The sequence below is a fragment of the Coregonus lavaretus genome (assembly GCF_964263955.1).
Source record: "Coregonus lavaretus genome assembly, chromosome: 22".
Classification (NCBI taxonomy): Eukaryota; Metazoa; Chordata; class Actinopteri; order Salmoniformes; family Salmonidae; genus Coregonus; species Coregonus lavaretus.
Genome location: NC_140009.1, coordinates 12,487,722 through 12,514,657, shown reverse-complemented (window position 1 = coordinate 12,514,657; position 26,936 = coordinate 12,487,722). Strand labels below are relative to the sequence as shown.

The window sequence follows — 26,936 nt, the reverse complement described above, 5'->3', positions numbered from 1 at the left end:
ATGGAAATAGTAGTTTAGACACCAACGTCTACAGGAATCTCACTTTTTTCATCTGGTTGCAGGTTATTATATAACGGTGCCGACTGCGGATGCTTGGTAGTTGGTACCTCATCCAGCCTAGGGCAGAGGAACCAACTCTGTGAAGATGTTACGCAGCATCACCGGCTGTCCTATGAGCAAGGATGACAACAACACCAACCACATCGCAACAGCGGACCGTCAGACATGCTTTTGCTAAGGACAGTACGGAGTTGACTAACATTATGTGGTATCCTAGGCAAAATTGGTCTGGGACGTGAATAGTTTTTTCTCTCTTTTTTTGTGCTGTGCAATCCGATCGGGTATCATTCAGGGTAGAATATAATGTCTAGAATATTGCACAGTCATGATGGAGCGCTAGAACCGGATGGCGATGCCGCGGGTAAAGAAGACCGGGCATTTTCACTCTGAACAAATTCATGCTGTGTTTGAAAAGGACTGAGTCGCTTCTTTAATGCAGCTTCCAGATATAACCTACTGTTGGCAGGAAGAACTGCGTGGCTGAAAAAAAAACTGACACGTGGATTTATCGTCAAACTCCAGGCGATCCGTCCTTAATCACCCGTGCACTTTTTATCACACGGCAGTAACATTATGGATTGGCCTACGCGTTAATCGAAAGGAAATGATACATCGGTATCATCGCGAACATCAAACAATAGTTTATTTTTGTCGACTTTTCTCACTCATTCCATAGCCTTACTGCGCTGAATTGTGTAGTGCAGGACACAGCAAATCAAATCGTATACCTCTCTCGTTGAATGGCAATTCTGCAAAAACATGGAAAGAACTCTAGTCCAGATTTGGTCTGCCTCAAAGAAAACCCCCCAGACAAAATCGGGGTCGCTGGAGGTCATCAGAAGAAGTTGAGTGAACCGAATACGAACTGGCCAAGGTGAGTTTACGAAGATTTTTCAGTAGCCAATCTCACGTTTTTCCCACAGTCTAGAAGTGTTCATTTTAAAATAAAATTACCATAATGAAACGACGGACCCTTTATTCATATGTGTTTAACCACACATAATAATATAATGTATGAGAGATTGTTAGTTCCTTATTTTGCAAATGCCATACAAGTTTGCAATGATTCGAGCTCCTCTGTAGTTTACTGAAATGTGTTGGCATTGGTTAATGACATTTTCAGAACATCTTCTCTCCCTTGACATAAGAAAACATAAAGTACCACTCATACACATGTAGCTTTGTTTTCGATACTTTGTTGCTACTTTTGAGTCCAAATGTAACCATATGAAATGTATTTATTCCCAAATAAATACTTGACTTTCTTATTAATCAGATGCCTGTCAGCTGGTGGTCTCAAGGTTATTTTAAAGCTACTAAACTGCACACACACAGCCTTGGGGAATTTAAAAGCTTCTAGGTCTAGTAAGTCATATAGTCAGGCATTCATAGAATTGTCATAGAAGGCATGATAGTTGGCAAGCCAAAGCAAAGATTAGGCTAAGAATTCAGCCAGATTCACTCAAATAATTATAATATAATGAGATTTAGGCCTAACCTATCTAGTTAACACAATTTAGCGCAGATCAAATTTAGACGTTTAAAGTTCTGTGAAAACGCCTAGTTGGTTTAGTTCCAATTTGCCATTTATAAGAAAAAAGCAGAAGAAATGCACAGATGTTGGTTTTACTGAGAATATCACACCCACTCTTACTCACACCCACACATATTCTCATTTACACACACCAAACACATTAATGTACGCCTCACACACATCCCTGTCCTCTGCTAGTCACACTTGTGCCCTCTCTCCCTGCTATGCAGACCCCTGGCGCGGGTATGGACGGTGGTGCTACTGCTGGGGACCTGTCTGCTGTACTGCGCCCGCGTGGCCATGCCCATCTGTGCCGTCAGCATGGCGGAGAAGTTCAACTGGACCAAGAGGGATCAGGGCATGGTGCTGGGCAGCTTCTTCTGGGGCTACTGCTTCACACAGGTTCTCGGAGGCTACGTCAGCGACAGGTGGGCAACGAGAGGAGAGGATTATACTTTGTCTGTTTGCTCATAAATTTGCACATAAATTGCCTGTTTGCACAACCTGCAACTGCTCTCACTACATACAATATCTAGAATAAAAAGGGTTTATTGCATTACATTTATTCATTTTTAAACACAGATGGACAATGGGATGCTATGAGACCTGCAATCTGAGAATTAAATAGCCTAATACTTTGTCTGTTTTACACATTCGTTTGGGATTTTCAAGTGAACAAAAAGGAGAGCAGTTGTTGATAATATCAATCAAAAATCTATCCGCTTTATTACAATAATTCAGGGAGAATCCCTCCAGAGCAGAAGCAAAAAAAAAGGTAACAGGCCTCTTGGAGACTGGCCCTTTATATTCTAATCAGACAGTACCAAATGTTCTGTAAACATCAGGCTGAAAGGCTTGTACAAAGTCAAAACAATAGACTGTGACTTTGCCAGCTGCTACAGGGTCACAGTGTTCATAATGGAATCAAAACAATAATAATCAGTGTGTCCTTGTGCCTTCAGTAGCTCTGGCGTCAGTCACTATCAAATGACATGAGAACAATCAGGTAACATTTAGTATCAAGTCGAGTGACTATCAACCTGTAAACAAATGTGTCACAAATAGAAAACTGAAATCATGTGTATTACAGAAAGGGGAAACATAAATATGCTAAGCATTGTGTTAATTAATCACACACATCACTGCACAGCTCTTTTCAGGTCTCTCCAGAGATGTTAGATCGGGCTTAAGTCCGGGCTCTGGCTGGGCCACTCAAGAACATTCAGAGACTTGTCCCCAAGCCACTGCTCCGTTGTCTTGGCTGTGTGCTTAGGGTCATTGTCCTGTTGGAAGGTGAACCTTCGCCCCAGTCTGAGGTCCTGAGCGCTCTGGAGCAGGTTTTCATCAAGGATCTCTCTGTACTTTGCTCCGTTCATCTTTCCCTCAATCCTGACTAGTCTCCCAGTCCCTGCCGCTGAAAAACATCCACACAGCATGATGCTGCTGCCACCACCATGCTTCACCATAGGGATGGTGCCAGCTTTCCTCCAGATGTGACGCTTGGCATTCAGGCCAAAGAGTTCAATCTTGGTTTCATCAGACCAGAGAATCTTGTTTCTCATGGTCTGAGAGTCCTTTAGGTGCCTTTTGGCAAACTCCAAGTGGGCTGTCATGTGCCTTTTACTGAGGAGTTGCTTCCGTCTGGCCACTCTACCATAAAGGTACTACAGAGATGGTTGTCCTTCTGGAAGGTTCTCCCATCACCACAGAGGAACTCTGGAGCTCTGTCAGAGTGACCGTCGGGTTCTTGGTCACCTCCCTGACCTAGGCCCTTCTCCCCCGATTGCTCAGTTTGGCCGGGCGGCCAGTTCTAGGAAGAGTCTTGGTGGTTCCAAACTTCTTCCATTTAAGAATGATGGAGGCCACTGTGTTCTTGGGGACCTTCAATGCTGCAGAAATGTTTTGGTACACTTCCCCAGATCTGTTCCTCGACACAATCCTGTCTCTGAGCTCTACGGACAATTATTTTAACCTCATGGCTTGGTTTTTGCTCTGATGTGCACTTTGAACTGTGGGACCTTATATAGACAGGTGTGTGCCTTTCCAAATCATGTCCAATCAAATGAATTTACCACATGTGGACTCCAATCAAGTTGTAGAAACATCTCAAGGATGATCAATGGAAACAAGATGCACCTGAGCTCAATTTCAAGTCTCATAGCAAAGGGTCTGAATACTTATGTAAATAAGGTATTTCTGTTTTAGAAAATCAATTTGCAAAAATTTCAAAACCTTTTTTCGCTTTGTCATAAAAAATATATATATTTTAGAGTACGGCTGTAACGTAACAAATTGTGGAAAAACGGTAGGGGTCTGAATACTTTCCGAATGCACTGTCAGGGACAAAGTTGTGGAGAAGTACGGAGCAACGGTAGGGGTCTGAATACTTTTCGAATGCACTGATATATATAGTATAGTATTCAGACCCCTACCGTTTTTCCACATTTTGTTACGTTACAGCCTTACTCTAAAATAGATTTTTTAAAACAAAAAACCCCCCACAATACTCCCATAATGACAAAGCGAAAAAAGGTTTTGAAATTTTTGCAAATTGATTTTCTAAAATCAATATTATATATATTATATATCAGTCGTGGTCAAAAGTTTTGAGAATGACACAAATATAAATTTTCACAAAGTCTGCTGCCTCAGTTTTTATGATGCAATTTGCATATACTCCAGAAGGTTATGAAGAGTGATCAGATGAATTGCAATTAATTGCAAAGTCCCTCTTTCCCATGAAAAAAAACATATATATATATATATATATATATATATATATATATATATATATATATATATATATATATATACACTGCTCAAAAAAATAAAGGGAACACTAAAATAACACATCCTAGATCTGAATGAATGAAATAATCTTATTAAATACTTTTTTCTTTACATAGTTGAATGTGCTGACAACAAAATCACACAAATTATCAATGGAAATCAAATTTATCAACCCATGGAGGTCTGGATTTGGAGTCACCTTCAAAATTAAAGTGGAAAACTACACTACAGGCTGATCCAACTTTGATGTAATGTCCTTAAAACAAGTCAAAATGAGGCTCAGTAGTGTGTGTGGCCTCCACGTGCCTGTATGACCTCCCTAGAACGCCTGGGCATGCTCCTGATGAGGTGGCGGACGGTCTCCTGAGGTATCTCCTCCCAGACCTGGACTAAAGCATCCGCCAACTCCTGGACAGTCTGTGGTGCAATGTGGCGTTGGTGGATGGAGCGAGACATGATGTCCCAGATGTGCTCAATTGGATTCAGGTCTGGGGAACGGGCGGGCCATTCCATAGCATCAAAACCTTCCTCTTGCAGGAACTGCTGACACACTCCAGCCACATGAGGTCTAGCATTGTCTTGCATTAGGAGGAACCCAGGGCCAATCGCACCCGCATATGGTCTCACAAGGGGTCTGAGGATCTCATCTCGGTACCTAATGGCAGTCAGGCTACCTCTGGCGAGCACATGGAGGGCTGTGCGGCCCCCCAAAGAAATGCCACCCCACACCATGACTGACACACCGCCAAACCGGTCATGCTGGAGGATGTTGCAGGCAGCAGAACGTTCTCCACGGCGTCTCCAGACTCTGTCACGTCTGTCACGTGCTCAGTGTGAACCTGCTTTCATCTGTGAAGAGCACAGGGCGCCAGTGGCGAATTTGCCAATCTTGGTGTTCTCTGACAAATGCCAAACGTCCTGCACGGTGTTGGGCTGTAAGCACAACCCCCACCTGTGGACTTCGGGCCCTCATACCACCCTCATGGAGTCTATTTCTGACCGTTTGAGCAGACACATGCACATTTGTGGCCTGCTGGAGGACATTTTGCAGGGCTCTGGCAGTGCTCCTCCTGCTCCTCCTTGCACAAAGGCGGAGGTAGCAGTCCTGCTGCTGGGTTGTTGCCCTCCTACGGCCTCCTCCACGTCTCCTGATGTACTGGCCTGTCTCCTGGTAGCGCCTCCATGCTCTGGACACTACGCTGACAGACACAGCAAACCTTCTTGCCACAGCTCGCATTGATGTGCCATCCTGGATGAGCTGCACTACCTGAGCCACTTGTGTGGGTTGTAGACTCCGTCTCATGCTACCACTAGAGTGAAAGCACCGCCAGCATTCAAAAGTGACCAAAACATCAGCCAGGAAGCATAGGAACTGAGAAGTGGTCTGTGGTCACCACCTGCAAAACCAGTCCTTTATTGGGGGTGTCTTGCTAATTGCCTATAATTTCCACCTGTTGTCTATTCCATTTGCACAACAGCATGTGACATTTATTGTCAATCAGTGTTGCTTCCTAAGTGGACAGTTTGATTTCACAGAAGAGTGATTGACTTGGAGTTACATTGTGTTGTTTAAGTGTTCCCTTTATTTTTTTGAGCAGTGTGTGTGTGTGTGTATATATATATATATATATATATATATATATATATATATATATATATATACACACACACACACACACACACACACACACACATACATACATACATACATGTACATATGTAATTTTTTTATAATGGATTTAATGGTGCTCCGTACTTCTCCACAACTTCGTCCCTGACCTGTTTGGAGAGCTCCTTGTTCTTCATGGTGCTGCTTGCTTGGTGGTGCCCCTTGCTTAGTGGTGTTGCAGACTCTGGGACCTTTTAGAACAGGTGTGTATATATATATATATATATATATATATATATATATATATATATATACTGAGATCATGTGATAGATCATGTGACACTTCGATTGCACACAGGTGGCCTTTATTTAAGGTTATTGGTTGGGCCCAGATCTTATTTAGGGGCTTCATAGCAAAGGGGGTGAATACATACAGTGGGGAGAACAAGTATTTGATACACTGCCGATTTTGCAGGTTTTCCTACTTACAAAGCATGTAGAGGTCTGTAATTGTTATCATAGGTACACTTCAACTGTGCGAGACGGAATCTAAAACAAAAATCCAGAAAATCACATTGTTAATGCATTAATTTGCATTTTATTGCATTACATAAGTATTTGATACATCAGAAAAGCAGAACTTAATATTTGGTACAGAAACCTTTGTTTGCAATTGCAGTGATCATACGTTTCCTGTAGGTCTTGACCAGGTTTGCACACACTGCAGCAGGGATTTTGGCCCACTCCTCCATACAGACCTTCAGGTTTCGGGGCTGTCGCTGGGCAATACGGACTTTCAGCTCCCTCCAAAGATTTTCTATTGGGTTCAGGTCTGGAGACTGGCTAGGCCACTCCAGGACCTTGAGATGCTTCTTACGGAGCCACTCCTTAGTTGCCCTGGCTGTGTGTTTCGGGTCGTTGTCATGCTGGAAGACCCAGCCATGACCCATCTTCAATGCTCTTACTGAGGGAAGGAGGTTGTTGGCCAAGATCTCGCGATACATGGCCCCATCCATCCTCCCCTCAATACGGTGCAGTCGTCCTGTCCCCTTTGCAGAAAAGCATCCCTAAAGAATGATGTTTCCACCTCCATGCTTCTCGGTTGGGATGGTGTTCTTGGGGTTGTACTCATCCTTCTTCTTCCTCCAAACACGGCGAGTGGAGTTTAGACCAAAAAGCTCTATTTTTGTCTCATCAGACCACATGACCTTCTCCCATTCCTCCTCTGGATCATCCAGATGGTCATTGGCAAACTTCAGACGGGCCTGGACATGTGCTGGCTTGAGCAGGGGGACCTTGCGTGCGCTGCAGGATTTTAATCCATGACGGCGTAGTGTGTTACTAATGGTTTTCTTTGAGACTGTGGTCCCAGCTCTCTTCAGGTCATTGACCAGGTCCTGCCGTGTAGTTCTGGGCTGATCCCTCACCTTCCTCATGATCATTGATGCCCCACGAGGTGAGATCTTGCATGGAGCCCCAGACCGGGGGTGATTGACCGTCATCTTGAACTTCTTTCATTTTCTAATAATTGCGCCAACAGTTGTTGCCTTCTCACCAAGCTGCTTGCCTATTGTCCGGTAGCCCATCCCAGCCTTGTGCAGGTCTACAATTTTATCCCTGATGTCCTTACATAGCTCTCTGGTCTTGGCCATTGTGGAGAGGTTGGAGTCTGTTTGAGTGTGTGGACAGGTGTCTTTTATACAGGTAACGAGTTCAAACAGGTGCAGTTAATACAGGTAATGAGTGGAGAACAGGAGGGCTTCTTAAAGAAAAACTAACAGGTCTGTGAGAGCCGGAATTCTTACTGGTTGGTAGGTGATCAAATTCTTATGTCATGCAATAAAATGCAAATTAATTACTTAAAAATCATACAATGTGATTTTCTGGATTTTTGTTTTAGATTCCGTCTCTCACAGTTAAAGTGTACCTATGATAAAGATTACAGACCTCTACATGCTTTGTAAGTAGGAAAACCTGCAAAATCGGCAGTGTATCAAATACTTGTTCTCCCCACTGTATGCACACACCACTTTTCCGTTATTTATTTTTATTTTATAAAAAAAATTGAAACAAGTAATTTTTTTCATTTCACTTCACCAATTTGGACTATTTTGTGTATGTCCATTACATGAAATCCAAATAAAAATCAATTTAAATTACAGGTTGTAATGCAACAAAATAGGAAAAACGCCAAGGGGGATAAATACTTTTGCAAGGCACTGTATATATCTGTAGCTCCTTTTAAATATTCCTATTACAATTTACATCTTACAGCTGTCCATCAGGACAATACAGCCTATAAAAAAATGCATTTTATATTAATCATATTCACTTTAAAAAACACCCTATTATAATTCTATTACCTATTAGCCCAAAAAGCAAAAGAACACCAGAGGGATGGTGATAGAATGTTATTATTATTATTATTATTATTATTATTATTATGGTACAGAGATGTCTCTGGTCCTCGAAGCCAGTTCCACTGCATTTTCTCATGGTTCTCCTAATAAGGGACACCAGGTGTGTGCAATTCATTATCAGGTAGAACAGGTAGAACAGAACTAGCACGCTCCGGACCTCATAGGGTAAGAGTTTAATACCCCTGCTATAGAGTATGAAGGGAATGTCGTTTGGGGAGATTGAGAATCTAAGAGTTATGAGTAGAATGTGAAGGGCAGTATGTGACTGTTAGCATGATTGTGTCTCTGTGTTCTTTGAGGAGGGCCCAGCCCTCTACCGGTGTCTAGGTGGTGAAAAGTGTGGAGTTGTCTTGGTTACAGGAATGACGTTAACATTACTGGTTAGATGTGTTTGCTTTGTATGCTGTTGCCCATTCAAAGAGGATCAAATCATCCACTCAGTACCTTCTTAATTACCCTGCCTAGCAGTTTCCTGGTAGGAAAGATTAGTACCAAGACATGGAAATATATCAGTCTAAAACGTGTTTGTTAAATCATTCTCTCTGTCTATTCACATGGCAGGAGAAGCTCAGGGTCATTTTTTTTTTATTATTTTTTTTTTTTTTACATTTAGCAGACGCTCTTATCCAGAGCGACTTACAGACTTACAGGTCATGTCACATCATGTCAACAGAATAAGTCATCAGAGAGTTCCAAGTTCAAAAGTCTCTGCTTTCAACTCCACCCCCCAAAATCAATGAAGTGAAACAGTATTTTGACTAAACTCCACTAGAGCAGTGTATATTTGGCCTAAACACCTTTGGCAGAAACCTGAAGCTATTATCATATCACTACTGATACCTGTTCAGTCCTTTCAGATGTCAGAGGAAGGAACCCGGAAATGTGGAGAATTATAAACTGGGTGGTTCGAGCCCTGAATTCTGATTGGCCGTGGTATATCAGACCGTATATCCAAGATGGTGTAGCAGTGCGGTTGTGTTTTCTCTAGTGTTCTTGTGTAAATAGCAATTTTTTAGTTTTTTTGTCTATTTTGTATATATTTCTCAATTTTACTTTTCATTCTTTAACTAAATATACTTTCCTGCAACCCGCCTCAACCAACGTGGAAAGGATTCTATTATTTCTTTATAACTTTTATCAAGAACCTTAAGCTGAAACTAGTCTAGCTGCAACCGAATGGCTGCGGTAGCCAGCTAGCTAGCTACTTGCTATTAGCCACCATTAGCGTCTTCACCATTGTCCATGGCCTGCACTACCCACCAGCCAGCTCTAGCCTGGACAATTTGTCGGCCAGTCTGCACAGCGTGCAATGGCTGTTGTTGTTGGCTAATTACCATTGCCCCTTAGCAAGCACCAGTTAGCCTTGAGCTACCCTCGAGCCAGGCCCATCTCCCGGCTATCTACACGCAAGCCGGGCCTCTTGCTCGCCAGTGCTGTAGCAACCCCCGAACTACCTCCGAACTCTCCTATTGCTGTTCACCGGACCTTATGATAACTCAGCTATACAGCTGATGCCTACTGGACTGTTCCTTTATACGGTACCTCATTCTGTTTATGTTTAGCCTCAGCCCAAACTTTGTCGCCATTACCAGCTGTTGTCTTAGCTCTCTCGAATAACACCTGTGATTGCTTTATGCCTCTCTCCCATGTCAATATGCCTTGCTTATTACTGTTTCGGTTATTTCTTATTGTACTATTTCACTGTAGAGCCCCCAGCCCAGCTCAACCTGCCTTAGACAGCTCCTTTGTCCCACCCCCCATACACGCGGAGACCGACTCAATCGGTGCCTCCGGTGATGCTATCTCTTTCATCGTTACCCAACGCTTAGGTTTACCTCCACTGTACTCATATCCTTCCATATCCTTGTCTGTATATAATGCCCTGAATCTATTCTACAATGCCTGGAAATCTGCCCCTTTTTTTCTCTGTACCCAACGCACTAGAAGACCAGTTCTTAAAGCCTTTAGCCTTATCCTTATTCTACTCCTCCTCTGTTCCTCTGGTGATGTAGAGGTTAACCCAGGTCTTGTAGCCCCCAGTATCACTCCTACTCCCCAGGTGTTATCATTTGTTGACTTCTGTAACCGTAAAAGCCTTGGTTTCTTGCACGTTAACATCAGAAGCCTCCTCCCTAAGTTTGAGTTATTCACTGCGTTAGCACACTCCGCCAACCCTGATGTTCTAGCAGTGTCTGAATCCTGGCTTAGGAAGGCCACCAAAAATTCAGAAATTTCCATCCCCAACTACAACATTTTCCATCTTGATAGAACTGCCAAAGGGCTGCAATCTACTGTAGAGATAGCCTGCAGAGCTCTATCATACTATCCAGGTCTGTGCCCAAACAGTTTGAGCTTCTACTTCTAACAATCCACCTTTCTAGAAATAAGTCTCTCACTGTTGCCGATTGCTACAGACCCCCCTCAGCCCCGAGCTGTACACCATATGTGAACTGATTGCCCCCCATCTATCCTCAGAGTTCGTACTGCTTGGTGACCTAAACTGGGATATGCTTAACACCCCGGCCAACCTACAATCTAAACTAGATGCCCTCAATCTCACACAAATGATCAACAAACCTACCAGGTACAACCCAAAATCTGTAAACATGGGCACCCTCATAGATATCATCCTGACAAATTTACCCTCTAAATACACCTCCGCTTTCTTCAACCAGGATCTCAGCGATCACTGCCTTATTGCCTGCGTCCGTAATGGGTCCGCAGGTCAAACGACCACCCCTCATCACTGTCAAACGCTCCCTAAAACACTTTAGCGAGCAGGCCTTTCTAATTGACCTGGCCTGGGTATCCTGGATGGATATTGACCTCATTCCGTCAGTAGAGGATGCCTGGTTGTTCTTTAAAAGTGCTTTCCTCTCCATCTTAAATAAGCATGCCCCATTCAAAAAATTCAGAACTAAGAACAGATATAGCCCCTGGTTCTCCTCAGACTTGACTGCCCTTGACCAGCACAAAAACATCCTGTGGCGTACTGCATTAGCATCGAACAGCCCCGCGATATGCAACTTTTCAGGGAAGTCAGGAACCAATATACACAATCAGTTAGGAAAGCAAAGGCTAGCTTTTTCAAACAGAAATATGCATCCTGTAGCACTAACTCCAAAAAGTTTTGGGACACTGTAAAGTCCATGGAGAATAAGAGCACCTCCTCCCAACTGCCCACTGCACTGAGGCTAGGAAACACTATCACCACCGATAAATCTACAATAATCGAGAATTTCAACAAGCATTTTGCTACGGCTGGCCATGCTTTCCACCTGGCTACCACTACCCCGGCCACCAGCTCTGCACCCTCCGCTGCAACTTGCCCATGCCCCCCCCGCTTCTCCTTTACACAAATTCAGACAGCTGATGTTCTGAAAGAGCTGAAAAATCTGGACCTCTACAAATCAGCTGGGCTAGACAATCTGGACCCTTTCTTTCTAAAATTAACCGCCGAAATTGTCGCAACCCTTATTACTAGCTTGTTCAACCTCTCTTTCGTAACCTCTGAGATCCCCAGAGATTGGAAAGCTGCCGCGGTCATCCCCCTCTTCAAAGGGGGTGACACTCTAGATCCAAATTGTTACAGACCAAAATCCATCCTGCCCTGCCTTTCGAAAGTTTTTGAAAGCCGAGTTAACAAACAGATCACCGACCATTTCGAATCCCACCGTACCTTCTCCGCTATGCAATCTGGTTTCCGAGCTGGTCATGGGTGCACCTCAGCAACGCTCAAGGTCCTAAACAATATTATAACCGCGATCGATAAAAGACAGTACTGCGCAGCCGTCTTCATCGACCTGGCCAAGGCTTTCGACTCTGTCAACCACCGCATTCTTATTGGCAGACTAAATAGCCTTGGTTTCTCAAATGACTGCCTCGCCTGGTTCACCAACTACTTCTCAGATAGAGTTCAATGTGTCAAATCGGAGGGCCTGTTGTCTGGGCCTGTTGTCTGGACCTCTGGCAGTCTCTATGGGGGTGCCACAGGGTTCAATTCTCGGGCAGACTCTATTCTCTGTGTATATCAATGATGTCGCTCTTGCTGCTGGTGACGCTCAGATCCACCTCTATGCGGACGACACCATTTTGTTTACATCTGGCCCTTCATTGGACACTGTGTTAACAAATCTCCAAACGAGCTTCAACGCCATACAACACTCCTTCCATAGCCTCCAACTGCTCTTAAACACTAGTAAAACTAAATGCATGCTCTTCAACCGAACGCTGCTTGCACCCGCCCACCCGACTAGAATCACTACTCTCGGCGGGTCTGACCTAGAGTATGTGGACAACTACAAATACCTAGGTGTCTGGTTAGACTAAACTCTCCTTCCAGACTCACATTAAGCATCTCCAATAAAAAGTTAGATCTAGAATCGGCTTCCTATTTCGCAACAAAGCCTCCTTCACTCATGCTGCCAAACATGCCCTCGTAAAACTGACTATCCTACCGATCCTTGACTTTGGCGATGTCATTTACAAAATAGCCTCCAACACTCTACTCAGCAAATTGGATGTAGTCTATCACAGTGCCATCCGTTTTGTCACCAAAGCCCCATATACTATCCACCATTGTGACCTGTACGCTCTTGTTGGCTGGCCCTCACTACATATTCGTCGCCAAACCCACTAGCTCCAGGTCATCTATAAATCACTGCTAGGCAAATCCCCGTCTTATCATAGCTCACTGGTCACCATAGCAACACCCACCCGTAGTCTGCGCTCCTGCAGGTATATCTCACTGGTCATCCCCAAAGCCAACACCTCCTTTGGCCGCCATTCCTTCCAGTTCTCTGCTGCCAATGACTGGAATGAACTGCAAAAATCTCTGAAGCTGGAGACTCTTATCTCCCTCACTAACTTTAAGTGTCAGTTGTCAGAGCAGCTTACCGATCACTGCACCTGCACACAGCCATTCTGAAATTAGCCAATCCAACTACCTCATCCCCATATTGTTATTTATTTTGCTAATTTGCACCCCAGTATCTCTATTTGCACATCATCTTTTGCACATCTATCATTCCAGTGTTAATACGAAATTGTAACTATTTTGCACTATGGCCTATTTATTGCCTTACCTCCATAACTTACTACATTTGCACACACTGTATATAGATTTTCTATTGTGTTTTTGACTGTACATTTTGTTTATCCCATATGTAACTCTGTGTTGTTGTTGTTTTTATCGCACTGCTTTGCTTTATCTTGGCCAGGTCGCAGTTGTAAATGAGAACTTGTTCTCAACTGGCTTACCTGGTTAAAAAAAGGTGGGAAAAAAAATAAAAATACCACGGGTATGACAAAACATTTATTTTTACTCCTCTAATTAATTTGGTAACCAGTTTATAATAGCAATAAGGCAACTCAGGGGTTTTTGGTATATGGCAATATACCACAGCTAAGGGCTGTATCCAGGCACTCCACGTTGCGTCGTCCCTAAGAACAGCCCATAGCCATGGTATACTGGCCATATACCACACCCCTCGTGCCTTATTGCTTAAAAGTAGCCTCCTTTTTCTTATCTTTTCTTCAACTGCATTGTTCAGACAACAAGGGGAGGTGAAATCCTCTTGTTGGAAACAACTGGATAACTTGGTTTCATGTACACGGAACAAAAATATTAACGCAACATGTAAAGAGTTGGTCCCATGTTTCATGAGCTGAAATAAAGGATTCCAATAATTTTCCATACGCACTAAAAAACGTTTGTGCACAAATTAGTTTACATCCCTGTTAGTGAGCATTTCTCCTTTGCCAATATAATCCATCCACCTGACAGGTAAGGCATATCAATAAGCTGATTAAACAGCATGATCATTACACAGGTGCACCATGTGCTGAGGACAATAAAAGGCCATTCTAAAATGTGCGGTTTTGTCACACAACACAAGGCCACAGATGTCTCAAGTTTTGAAGGAGTGTGCAATTGGCATGCTGACTGCAGGAATGTCCACCAGAGCTGTTGCCAGAGAAGTTAATGTTAATTTCTCTACCATAAGCCACCTCCAACATCGTTTTAGAGAATTTGGCTGTATGTCCAACCGGCCACACAACCGCAGACCACGTGTATGGTGCCGTGTGGGTGAGCGGTTTGCTGATGTCAACGTTTTGAACAGCGTGCCCCATGGTGGGGTTATGGTAGTAGTAATGATAATGTTGGTATATTACTCCATCTCTTCCCCTCAGGGTTGAAGGAGGGGGTTAGTAGTGCAGTAGTAATGATAATGTTGGTATATTACTCCATCTCTTCCCCTCAGGGTTGGAGGAGGGGGTTAGTAGTGCAGTAGTAATGATAATGTTGGTATATTACTCCATCTCTTCTCCTCAGGGTTGGAGGTGTATTGTAATACTGTAGTAATAACCATGTTATATGACTGTTTCTTTCAGGGCTAGAGGTGAGAATGTGTAATAGTAACGATAGTGTTATATTACTGGAGAGTGCCTGTAGTTATAGTAACAGTATTATGCCATCTGTTTCCCTCAGGGTTGGAGGTGAGAAGGTGCTCCTGCTCTCTGCGGCGGCCTGGGGGGCGATGACAGCCTTCACGCCCATCCTGGCCCACTTCTGCTCTCAGCCCATCTTCTCCATGACGCTGGCCCGCTTCCTTATGGGGCTGCTGCAAGGTCAGGGGTCACTGGGAACTGGGGGCTAATGAAAAGCTAGGCTGCATCTCAAATTACACTTTATGTTTTCCTAAATAGCGCACTAATTATGACTAGAGCCGCATAGGGAAGCTGGGATTATAACTGTGTGCCCAAACAGAGAGAGATGGTTTCAGGTGAACAGAGTCATTGAATGTACTGTACTACAATAGCAGTCAAATAGTTCATCTCTGTCCAGCCCTGAACGATCAAGCAAACATGGTCTTAACTACATAACCAAATAACTTACAGCTTTAGCTTTAAGTGTCCTCTGGGGTTGAAGTTCAGCTTGTTTGTGTAAAACGGTTTGTTTGTTTATGGAAGCTCCTCTGTCAGTGCATGAAGCATTAGTTTGTTGACTCCTCTGTAAACTGCAGGGGACAACGCTTTCATATTTGAGACAGTTCTGTTTTGTTAGCCATTTTCCACTTTATTTTGTTATTTACTAACGTTTACCACATGGCCTAAAGAAGAGAGAATAAAGAACAAAGAAAGTTGCTCCCAAATATTGAATGAATGAATCAATGTGTGTGACTTTCTTCACTATAGTCTAACAGAGCCGTGTGTGTGTGTACCTCCAGGTGTGCACTACCCGTCTCTGGCCAGCCTGTGTTCTCAGAAGGTGGTGGAGAGTGAGAGAGGATTCCTCATGAGCACTGTGGGCAGTGGCTCCTATCTGGGGTGAGTCTGGTTCTGCAGCACTTCCTGTTTAGACGCTGATTTAATGTCTGTTTTGTGTTTCCCCCACTAAGAGTTTAGGATAGGATTGGGGGAAGGTAAGCTGGTCCTAGATCTGCATCTTTGGGCAGATTCTACTGCTGTTGTTGATGAGGTCATGTGCTATGGAAGCCAGGGTCAGACGTTTATCATTGGAGTTTGGGAGGGATGACAATATGTCATAAACAGCTCATCAGGGAGCCACAGACGTCTCCAGTCAGGAGTTCTCCACAGATGTTCTTGTTTTGCCATTGTAGTAATACACCATAAATACACAATGAGGTCCCCAGCTAAAGGTCTTTGAACTACCTTCTGTGTCTGTGACCAGTGCTATTGTCTCCTGCAGAACACTGGTGATTGGGGGGGCTGGTTCCCTCATGTTGGACCTGTATGGTTGGGAGAGTGTGTTCTATGTGTCAGGCCTGCTCTCTGTCCTCTGGGCGTACTGCATGTGGAAATACCTGCTCAAAGGGGAAGGTAAGGAGTGTGTGTGTGTGTGTTCTGGGTGTGTGTTTATGTATATCTAACTGAAGGTTAACAAATGTTACATTTCACAGCTAGACTATTTTCTCCAAGTGGTGATATTTGATATCACTCAAATCAAATTGTATTTGTCACAACAACAGATGTAGAACAACAGTGAAATGCTTACAAATGCCCAACAATGCAGAGAGAAAAATATAGAAAAAAATTATAACACAAGGAATAAATCCACAATGAGTAACGATAATTTTGCTATATACACGGGGTTAGCCATCTGACCCTATCATTGTTATGAACTACCTCGAAGCACCACATTGAGCTCAGAATCTCCTCTCTGTCTGTCTCTGTCTGTCTCTGTCTGTCTGTCTGTGTCTGTGACTCTCTCTCTTTCTGTCTCTGACTCTCTCTCTTTCTGTCTCTGACTCTCTCTCTTTCCGTCTCTGACTCTCTCTCTTTCTGTCTCTGACTCTCTGTCTGTCTCTGTCTCACTCTCTTTCTTTCTGTCTCTGTCTCTGTGTGTGTGTGTGTGTGTGTGTGTGTGTGTGTGTGTGTGTGTCAGGTCCTATCATCTCATTGGAGTCGCTGGGTAGTGGAGGGCCCCAGTCCAAACTGTCCAGGAGACACTGGCTGCGCCTCTTCAAACAACCTGCTGTCTGGTGAGATAAGGCCCAAACACAATGGGGGATCTGTGTGTGTCCCAGGCCCTGTGGTTCTGGATGAGGGTGTGTAATGTGTGTGTGTCTACACTACAGGTGCATGTGTTTCTGTCCTGCTTTGTGAGTCTCAGCCTGTGTATATGTGTCTGTGTTTCTTTCCTTGTGAATGTGTGTGTTTCTGTCTGTGTGTGTAGGTAAATGGACAGTCTAAACAGCTGAATGAGACAGAGATATAATAACGTCCTAGCCTGCACCTAACTGACTGAAATAGAGGTCTAGTCCATTGATTCAGTTCTGTAGTCTCTCTCCTCTGATCAGCTCAGTTCCCTGCAGATGTTTCCATCTCAAAGGCTTCATTCATATTCTCTGTGCCTCTCTATTGGCTGTTATTTATAGAACCCTATAGCAGGCCCTGCAACTGATCTGCCCTGTGTACAATAACAGGAATTGTCTGGCTCGTTGGTTTCATTTCCTGTAATGGCTCAACCACACTTTGATAGTTAAACTAACCACTAAACAGAAGAGAAAATGTCGCCGGCTGTGTGTGGGTGAGGGTTGGTGTGAGCATGGATTAGTATCACGGACTGACAGTTATGTTCATGAGTGAGTAAAGGTCAGTGGAGAGAAAGACATGTAAACAGTCTGATAAAATATATAATATAAATGGACTATTGCTTGATTTTATGTTGAACAGGCACATGAATCAAACTGTAGTGGGGGCCTACACATGAGTCATTATAGGCAGTAATGACTCATGTATTCATTGAGTGTACAAAACATTAGGAACACCTTCCTAATATTGAGTTGCAGCCCATTTTTCCATTAGAACTGCCTCAATTCATCAGGGCATGGACTCTACAAGGTGTCGAAAACGTTCCACAGGGATGCTGGCCCATGTTGACTCCAATGCTTCCCACAGTTGTGTCAAGTTGGCTGGATGTCCTTTGGGTGGTTGGCCATTCTTGATACACACAGGAAACTGTTGAGCATGAAAAACCCAGCAGCTTTGCAGTTCTTGACACACACAAACCGGATGCACCTGGCACATACTACCATACCCCGTTCAAAGGCACTTAAATATTTTGTCTTGCCCGTTCACCCTCTGAATGGCACACATACACAATCCATGTCTCAATTGTCTCAAGGCTTAAAAATTGTTCTTTAACCTGTCTCCTCCCCTTCATCTACACTGATTTTAGCTTTCCCCTGGATTCCCCTGGTCAGTCTATGTCATGGAAAGAGCTGGTGTTCCTAATGTTTTGTACACTCAGAGTATATTGGGGCTTTAAAATGATGTAGCCTATGAGTCATAGAAGTGGTATACTTATTTATATATTTTAGTTTTCTCTCTTTCACTGTCTCTTTTCTGATTATCCTCCCTTCAGTGCTGTGATTATTACGCACCTTTGCACCGCCAGCACCTTCTTCACATTGTTATCATGGCTACCAACTTACTTCAAGGACACCTTCCCTGACGCCAAGGTAACTTAACAACCCCCCTCTATCCTACCCCTCTCACTCCTCTCCCAATCCATCCCCTCAGCAGACAAAACAAAACATACCATATTTCAGTTCAAGGCTGGAATGACAGAGAACAAACACGGAAGTGTACATAGAAAATGGATCAAAGCTAGTCAGACCCTGCATCTGATAGACCTGTGTAATACCAAAAGAGGGCGCTGTAGACATGGAGCAGACGTAAAACCCTGCTAGCTGAGGAACTCAGATATTCCCTAATGTCATCAACAGCATCAAATAATTACAAGAAAAGGATTTCAAAAGAAGTTGTAGAAAACATGTGTAAATCAAGTTGGGCCTTTGTCTCTAAATATTAATGATATTCCTATAATCACTTAAAAACCAATTGTCTTAATGTCATTCTCTGAGCTGTTATCAATGTTCTTGGTGTTAAATGTGATGGTGTTCTCCCCTCAGGGTTGGGTGTTTAATGTTATCCCATGGTTTGTGGCCATCCCCTCTTCCCTCTTCAGTGGCTGTCTCTCTGACCACCTCATCAGCCAAGGTACAGATCGGAACGCTGGTCTGACATCAGAAAACAAAATAAAAGTCTCTTTGTTTACTGAGATTCTAATCAGTCGGAGTTGGTACCCTTATATGATTGTCAAGGGTTTTAACTATTTATTTGTCCCACGTCATTCATTCTGTCTCTCTCTAGGGTATGACACTGCTGCTGTGAGGAAGCTCATGCAGGTACTGTAGTAGTTTGTTCCAGATTCAATGCACAAATTAGCATCACTAGTTAACTTCAGATTTGCTTGAAGGACCTGTTTAATGAAATTGGTGTGTGTCTGTCTGTTCCTCTTTGTGTCCTGGTCAGTTCTTCTCCATGGGTGTGTCCAGTGTGTTTACCCTCCTGCTGTGTGGCACCACCACCTTCCCCATGGCTGTGGCCTTTGTCTCTGCCACCCTGGGTCTCACCACCTTCAGCCACAGGTATTGATGCCTGTCCCCAAATACACCCCATAGCCACTAGACCTCTATCCCCTAGGGCCTGACTACAGTGCATTCGGAAGGTGTTCAGACCCCTTGACTTTTTCCACATTTTGTTACCTTACAGCCTTATTCTAAAAATGATTAAATCGTTTTTTTCTTCATCAATCTACACACAATACCCCATAATGACAAAGCAAAAACAGGTTTTTAGACATTTTTGCAAGTTTATATAAAAATATATATCACATTTACATAAGTATTCAGACCCTTTATTCTGTACTTTGTTGAAGCGCCTTTGGCAACGATTACAGCCTAGAGTCTTCTTGGGTATGACGCTACAAGCTTTGCACACCTGTATTTGGGGAGTTTCTCCCATTCTTCTCTGCAGATTCTCTCACGCTCTGGGGAGCGTCAGGTTGGATGGGGAGCGTCGCTGCACAGCTATTTTCAGGTCTCTCCAGAGATGTTAGATCGGGTTCAAGTCCGGGCTCTGGCTGGGCCACTCAAGGACATTCAAAGACTTGTCCCCAAGCCACTCCTGCGTTGTCTTGGCTGTGTGCTTAGGGTCGTTGTCCTGTTGGAAGGTGAACCTTCAGCCCAATTTGAGTTCCTGAGCGCTCTGGAGCAGGTTTTCATCAAGGATCTCTCTGTACTTTGCTCCGTTCATCTTTCCCTTGATCCTGACTAGTCTCCAAGTCCCTGCCGCTGAAAAACATCCCCACAGCATGATGCTGCCACAACCATGCTTCACCGTAGGGATGGTGCCAGCTTTCCTCCAGATGTGACACTTGGCATTCAGGCCAAAGAGTTAAATCTTGTTTTCATCAGACCAGAGAATCTTGTTTCTCATGGTCTGAGAGTCTTTAGGTGCCTTTTGGCAAAATCCAAGCGGGCTGTCATGTGCTTTTTACTAAGGAGTGGCTTCCATCTGGCCACTCTACCATAAAGACCTGATTGGTGGAGTGCTGCAGAGATGGTTGTCCTTCTGGAAGGTTCTCCCATCACCACAGAGGAACTCTGGAGGTCTGTCAGTGACCATCAGGTTCTTGGTGACCTCCCTGACAAAGGCCCTTCTCCCCTGATTGCTCAGTTTGGCTGGGTGGCGAGCTCTAGCAAGAGTATTGGTGGTTACAAATTTCTTCCATTTAAGAATGATGGAGGCCACTGTGTTCTTGGGGACCTTCAATGCTGCAGAAATGTTTTGTACCCTTCCCCAGATCTGTGCTTCGACACAATCCTGTCTCGGAGCTCTACGGACAAATCCTTCGACCTCATGGCTTGTTTTTTGCTCTGACATGCACTGTCAACTGTGAGAAAATATATAGACAGGTGTTTGCCTTTCCAAATCATGTCCAATCAATGGAATTTTCCACAGATGGACTCCAATCAAGTTGTAGAAACATCTCAAGTATGATCAATGGAAACAGGATGCACCTGAGCTCAATATCGAGTTTCATAGCAAAGGGTCTGTATACTTTTGTAAATAAGGTATTTCTGTATTTTATTTTTACTACATTTGCACATTTTTCTAAAAACCTGTTTTCGCTTTGTCATTATGGGGTATTATGTGTAGATTAATGGAAAAAAATAGTTTAATCCATTTTTAGAATAAGGCTATAACGTAACAAAATGTGGAAAAAGTCAAGGGGTCTGAATACTTTCCGAATGCCCTTAAAGATGCAATATGCAGAAATCGCTCTGCCATTTCCTGGTTGCTAAAATTCTAATAGTTTGCCTATTTTCAGTTTATGTGACAAAACAAGCATTCGTGAAGAGAATCATTGTACCATCTAAATCGCTGTGAAAGATATTTTCCATAACCAATAATATTGTTGTTTCAGCTGTTTGAAGCTGGTGTACAAAACCGAAAGTAAAAGACACAAAAATTTAACTGAAGAATGGGCAACATAGAAATAGCATGCGTAGAACAGATCGACCGCTTCCTATACTTGCTTTCAATGCAAATGACCGATCTATAACTCACATTTCTATGTGAATTTGGTCGGGTCGCCCAAAAAGTGACATAATGCAGTTTGAAGGATGTGACTGATAAATGTAGGATGTAGATACAGTGAGGGGAAAAAAGTATTTGATCCCCTGCTGATTTTGTACATTTGCCCACTGACAAAGAAATGATCAGTCTATAATTTTAATGGTAGGTCTATTTGAACAGTGAGAGACAGAATAACAACAAAAAATCCAGAAAAACGCATGTCAAAAATGTTATAAATTGATTTGCATTTTAATGAGGGAAATAAGTATTTGACCCCCTCTCAATCAAAAGATTTCTGGCTCCCAGGTGTCTTTTATACGGGTAACGAGCTGAGATTAGGAGCACACTCTTAAAGGGAGTGCTCCTAATCTCAGTTTGTTACCTGTATAAAAGACACCTGTCCACAGAAGCAATCAATCAATCAGATTCCAAACTCTCCACCATGGCCAAGACCAAAGAGCTCTCCAAGGATGTCAAGGACAAGATTGTAGACCTACACAAGGCTGGAATGGGCTACAAGACCATCACCAAGCAGCTTGGTGAGAAGGTGACAACAGTTGGTGCGATTATTCACAAATGGAAGAAACATAAAATAACTGTCAATCTCCCTCGGCCTGGGGCTCCATGCAAGATCTCACCTCGTGGAGTTGCAATGATCATGAGAACAGTGAGGAATCAGCCCAGAACTACACGGGAGGATCTTGTCAATGATCTCAAGGCAGCTAGGACCATAGTCACCAAGAAAACAATTGGTAACACACTACGCCGTGAAGGACTGAAATCCTGCAGCGCCCGCAAGGTCCCCCTGCTCAAGAAAGCACATATACAGGCCTGTCTGAAGTTGTCAATGAACATCTGAATGATTCAGAGGAGAACTGGGTGAAAGTGTTGTGGTCAGATGAGACCAAAATGGAGCTCTTTGGCATCAACTCAACTCGCCATGTTTGGAGGAGGAGGAATGCTGCCTATGACCCCAAGAACACCATCCCCACCGTCAAACATGGAGGTGGAAACATTATGCTTTGGGGGTGTTTTTCTGCTAAGGGGACAGGACAACTTCACCGCATCAAAGGGACGATGGACGGCGCCATGTACCGTCAAATCTTGGGTGAGAACCTCCTTCCCTCAGCCAGGGCATTGAAAATGGGTCGTGGATGGGTATTCCAGCATGACAATGACCCAAAACACACGGCCAAGGCAACAAAGGAGTGGCTCAAGAAGAAGCACATTAAGGTCCTGGAGTGGCCTAGCCAGTCTCCAGACCTTAATCCCATAGAAAATCTGTGGAGGGAGCTGAAGGTTCGAGTTGCCAAACGTCAGCCTCGAAACCTTAATGACTTGGAGAAGATCTGCAAAGAGGAGTGGGACAAAATCCCTCCTGAGATGTGTGCAAACCTGGTGGCCAACTACAAGAAACGTCTGACCTCTGTGATTGCCAACAAGGGTTTTGCCACCAAGTACTAAGTCATGTTTTGCAGAGGGGTCAAAAACGTATTTCCCTCATTTAAAATGCAAATCAATTTATAACATTTTTGAGATGCGTTTTTCTGGATTTTGTTGTTGTTATTCTGTCTCTCACTGTTCAAATAAACCTACCATTAAAATTATAGACTGATCATGTCTTTGTCAGTGGGAAAACGTACAAAATCAGCAGGGGATCAAATACTTTTTTCCCTCACTGTAATAACACAGAATAGATCATATAAACATAAGCACCCCTTCCACTTTATCTTTTTATGACTCTGGTCTGTTAGTTTTATAAGTTATGACTCAATATGAAGCAATACCTGAAGCAATTCAGGTAACATAAAGATTGGGTGTCTGAATAGCACCTTATATAGCCTCTTATCTGCTGTTGTATCTGTATTCCAGCGGTGTGTCTGTGAACGTTCAGGACCTGGCTCCGTCCTGTGCTGGGGCTCTGTTTGGTATGATACACCAGTAACTACTTTATCATCCTCTCAGCAGATTTCACTTTTGTGTATTCCTTCTAATTAATATTACAGTCCTGTCAGATAATAGAAATTAGTCATCTATTTTTCATTGCAGGTGTTATGAATACCTGTGGAGCTTTTTCAGGTAAGCATCTGTACTGAGGGGCAATAAACTAAAGCTGAAGCCTCTGTGATGAATCTTTCACCAGCTGTTCCAGAACAAGTTGTTTTACCCTTTCATTAACTTCTGATACAAATAATTCATCTGGTTGTTCTAAAGGCAAAACGTTGTGTTTTTCTCTAACCAGTCTCATTGGCTCTCTGCATATTTCATACTGGAAAGATAAGAGTTTGTGTCAGATAAATCATTGAGGGAATAGAACATGACAGTCAGGGCTCCAGTTAGGCTTTTGGCATTTACTTATACCGCACACAGCTGGGAATGGGAGGCTGAACTGTCGTTCGGGGACATTGTGTTTGTGTCTGACTGGGGTTTAATGTGCTAAGTTGGAATGCCATTGTCAGAAATTGCTCAGTACGTGCGTGTGTGCATTGTGTTTGGTGTATTTTCCCTGCGTATCTGATCGTGTGTGTTTCTCCAGGTGTGCTGATGGTGTATTTCTCGGGATATCTGATCGAGGCTACAGGGTCGTGGGCATCGGTCTTTGCCCTCATCACCGTGGTGAACTTGGTGGGCCTGGTCACCTTCCTGGCCTTCGCTGAGGCCCGCCGGGTCGACATCGACTCTTCTAAGGGCCGCTACCACAACATCCACATCTAAGTTCACACGTTGGGATATGGGAACCACAGCTTGCTACCACAACAACCACCTATGAAATTGAAGGGCCAAAACGGGACCAGGGTCTGCACTATCCACATCTGAGTTCCTAAAATAGGACCAGAAACCACGTCTATCTACCATAGAAATGCACACCGGAGTCTTCACTATGGGACGAGAACAGAGAGAACCTTGGCCTGTTAAACGTATCAAAACATCCACATCAGAATTTGAGGAAGTGATAACAGTAGTGAATGAGTCAGCCCCAGAGCTGTTTGAAAGGCGGTATGTCAGGTCATAGTGCTACAACATATGCTTTTTATTGTTTAAAGAACCATTCCAGTCATGTTTTTGAATGTTTGATCTTCAGCCATCTGTGTGCGTGTTGGGCTGGGATTGTGGAGTAGTAGTCATGGAAACTGGTTCCACACCAAGGTCTGTGTTTATGTTGGAGGAACATGAGGAGAATGACAGATGTGTTTGAGTTGGTCTAGTCAGTTTGACAGTTTTAGACAGAGCAAGATGTGTGTGTTTGTGGGTGAGGAGGGAGGCTTAGCTCTGGTGAGACTATGGGGAATGTAGACTGAACAAGAAAGGGCTGTTTGGGGGGGGAGTATTAGTAGGTGCGTCTCAGTCCCTCCCCCCGCCTCAAACATGACTGTGTGAGTGACATCTAATTAGGAGGTGACTAATCACCCATTCACCCACTCTGATGTACTGTACAATTTACCTGATCGCCATGGTTACATGCTCGTCATCTTGTCAGCGCGCTTCACTGCATTTAGTTTAATCTCCAGAGCTTTTACAGAGAGACTATAGCCTCGACATACAGTTAGCTAGAAGGATTTGTTTTGGATTAAATTAAGAAGACCAAAGGTTGTTATTATTATTACATTTCTTATTTTTATTGTCATGAACATAATTGCATGACATGTTCAAATAGAAATACCTCTATACCTTTTTTATTTATTTAATTTATATTATGACTTACAGTATATATCAATTATGTTGTCAATCAAGAATGTATGTAGAAAGATGAGACTCAGTTGAGATTTTGTCATATTTGTGTGAGAGTGGGCACTTAAAGGAGACTTGGTCAATGCAGTTTCCCACAGCTGATGAGGCAATCAACTGTCATGCAGTAGACAGCGCCCTGTTTGTTATGGTTACTTCATAGTCTGGGCAGGATGTGACATCATTGGTGAGGAAATCCAACTGTGACAGGAAGTGAATGTATTACGGTGTATAGCTTTATCAGCCACAGAGGGATACTGACACAGTAGGCTACTAGTAGCTACTCAGTCTGAATCAAAGATACATATACTTATGATGAATGGCAAAGGTGCATAAAGATGGAGGAATTTGTGGTAAGTACATGGGGGCCATCTTTATGCACATTCGCTATTGTATCAGTCATTATTTATCAATTGTAGTAATGCAAGTGAAGGCAATTATTTCATTGATATTGTTTCATGTCACCAAATGTTTTACCAATTGCTGATCATTCTCTGACTGAATAAGAAAAAGAGTGGTCCATATTGTCTTAAGTTCATCTACTCTTTTCTTACCGTATCCAGTATAATGATTTGAATCATCTGTCTTGTTGTTGTTATTCTAGGCTCTTAAACTAAACCCATAGAAAGTTGTCTAAAGGCAGAATCTTAAAAAAGTAATGTGTACAAAGCCTGGGTGATGTTGGCATTGGCCTCAGTGGCATTGTGGGATTTGTAGTCTGGGGTATACTTGGAGGACCTATCAGTAAAGTTCATTGATGCCAGAATAAAGGCACCTGGGCAGCTGAATTCTGGAAAACTATGGCCTTGATTACAGTCCGGTCACGATAAGGTCAAACAGGATGGCATCAAATCAGAGTTCTGTTTTAGCACTTTTGATAGAAATGTTCTTGTTACTGAATACATAATCAGTGTTTACCTGTAGATACATATATGAAGTAAACTTGCATATATAGCTGCTTTATACCTTAGGGCTTAGCATACAAAAGGTAACGCACATATTAGTGACAGGTTACTGTACAAAAGGTAACACACATATTAGTGACAGGTTACTGTACAAAAGGTAACACACATATTAGTGACAGGTTACTGTACAAAAGGTAACACACATATTAGTGACAGGTTACTGTACAAAAGGTAACACACATATTATTGACAGGTTACTGTACAAAAGCTCTGCCCTATGTCTGACCAATTTGTAGTCTTATTGTTTTGTGTTTTACTTTTTTGTAAACTAAATACCCAAAATTTTCGAGTACAAAAGCTGTCTGAGACTACCTTATTCTAAAGCTCTTTCACTTCACTTGCCTTAGCTGATGATTGTTTTGAAATGCCTTCAGTGCTTGTCTGATTTTTGAAAAATCAGGGTTGATGTCCATCCAGTAGGAATTCAGTAAAATCAGTGAGTGAATTTAAATTCTAATTAAAGAATTGAAAAATGCCATCTCAATCAGGGTTTTTTATATTCTTGAAATTGAATTTAGATTCAGAATTGATCCCAACCCTGTGTCATATGCCGTCCTTTGTTTCGCTTATAATGTGCCGTTTTAGAAAACACAGGAACACAAGCGCAGCTGTGTAGTTCTGCCCATAGAATTAGAATTAAAATCATAGAATTCTGACTCTATGCTTCTGCCCACCAACATGCCACCAAGCTTTGTGGCTTGCTGCAAAAGCGTACTAACGATTATTTTTGATAAGATAATAATGTAAGATATGTATTATATATAAATAACGATTGCAACATGTTTATGCAAAATAAAAGCAGTATTCTATTGCTTCAAAAATATTGTATTTGTAAGCTTATTTTATTGAACTTGAAATAAATAACTATTTTATCAACTTTA

General features: G+C 43.0%; 1 protein-coding gene across 1 annotated transcript; it reads left to right on the top strand.

The window, feature by feature from the left end:
* The first annotated feature begins 232 nt into the window (after positions 1-232).
* On the top strand, positions 233-26,936 carry slc17a9b (solute carrier family 17 member 9b). The gene is made up of 13 exons (XM_084187880.1): positions 233-934; positions 1,825-2,022; positions 14,904-15,043; positions 15,643-15,742; positions 16,125-16,255; positions 16,821-16,917; positions 18,303-18,399; positions 18,853-18,940; positions 19,094-19,128; positions 19,256-19,371; positions 23,237-23,292; positions 23,414-23,443; positions 23,901-26,936. Exons 1-13 carry the CDS (start codon positions 801-803, stop codon positions 24,077-24,079), a joined length of 1,401 nt encoding a protein of 466 aa, XP_084044006.1. The 5' UTR covers positions 233-800; the 3' UTR covers positions 24,080-26,936.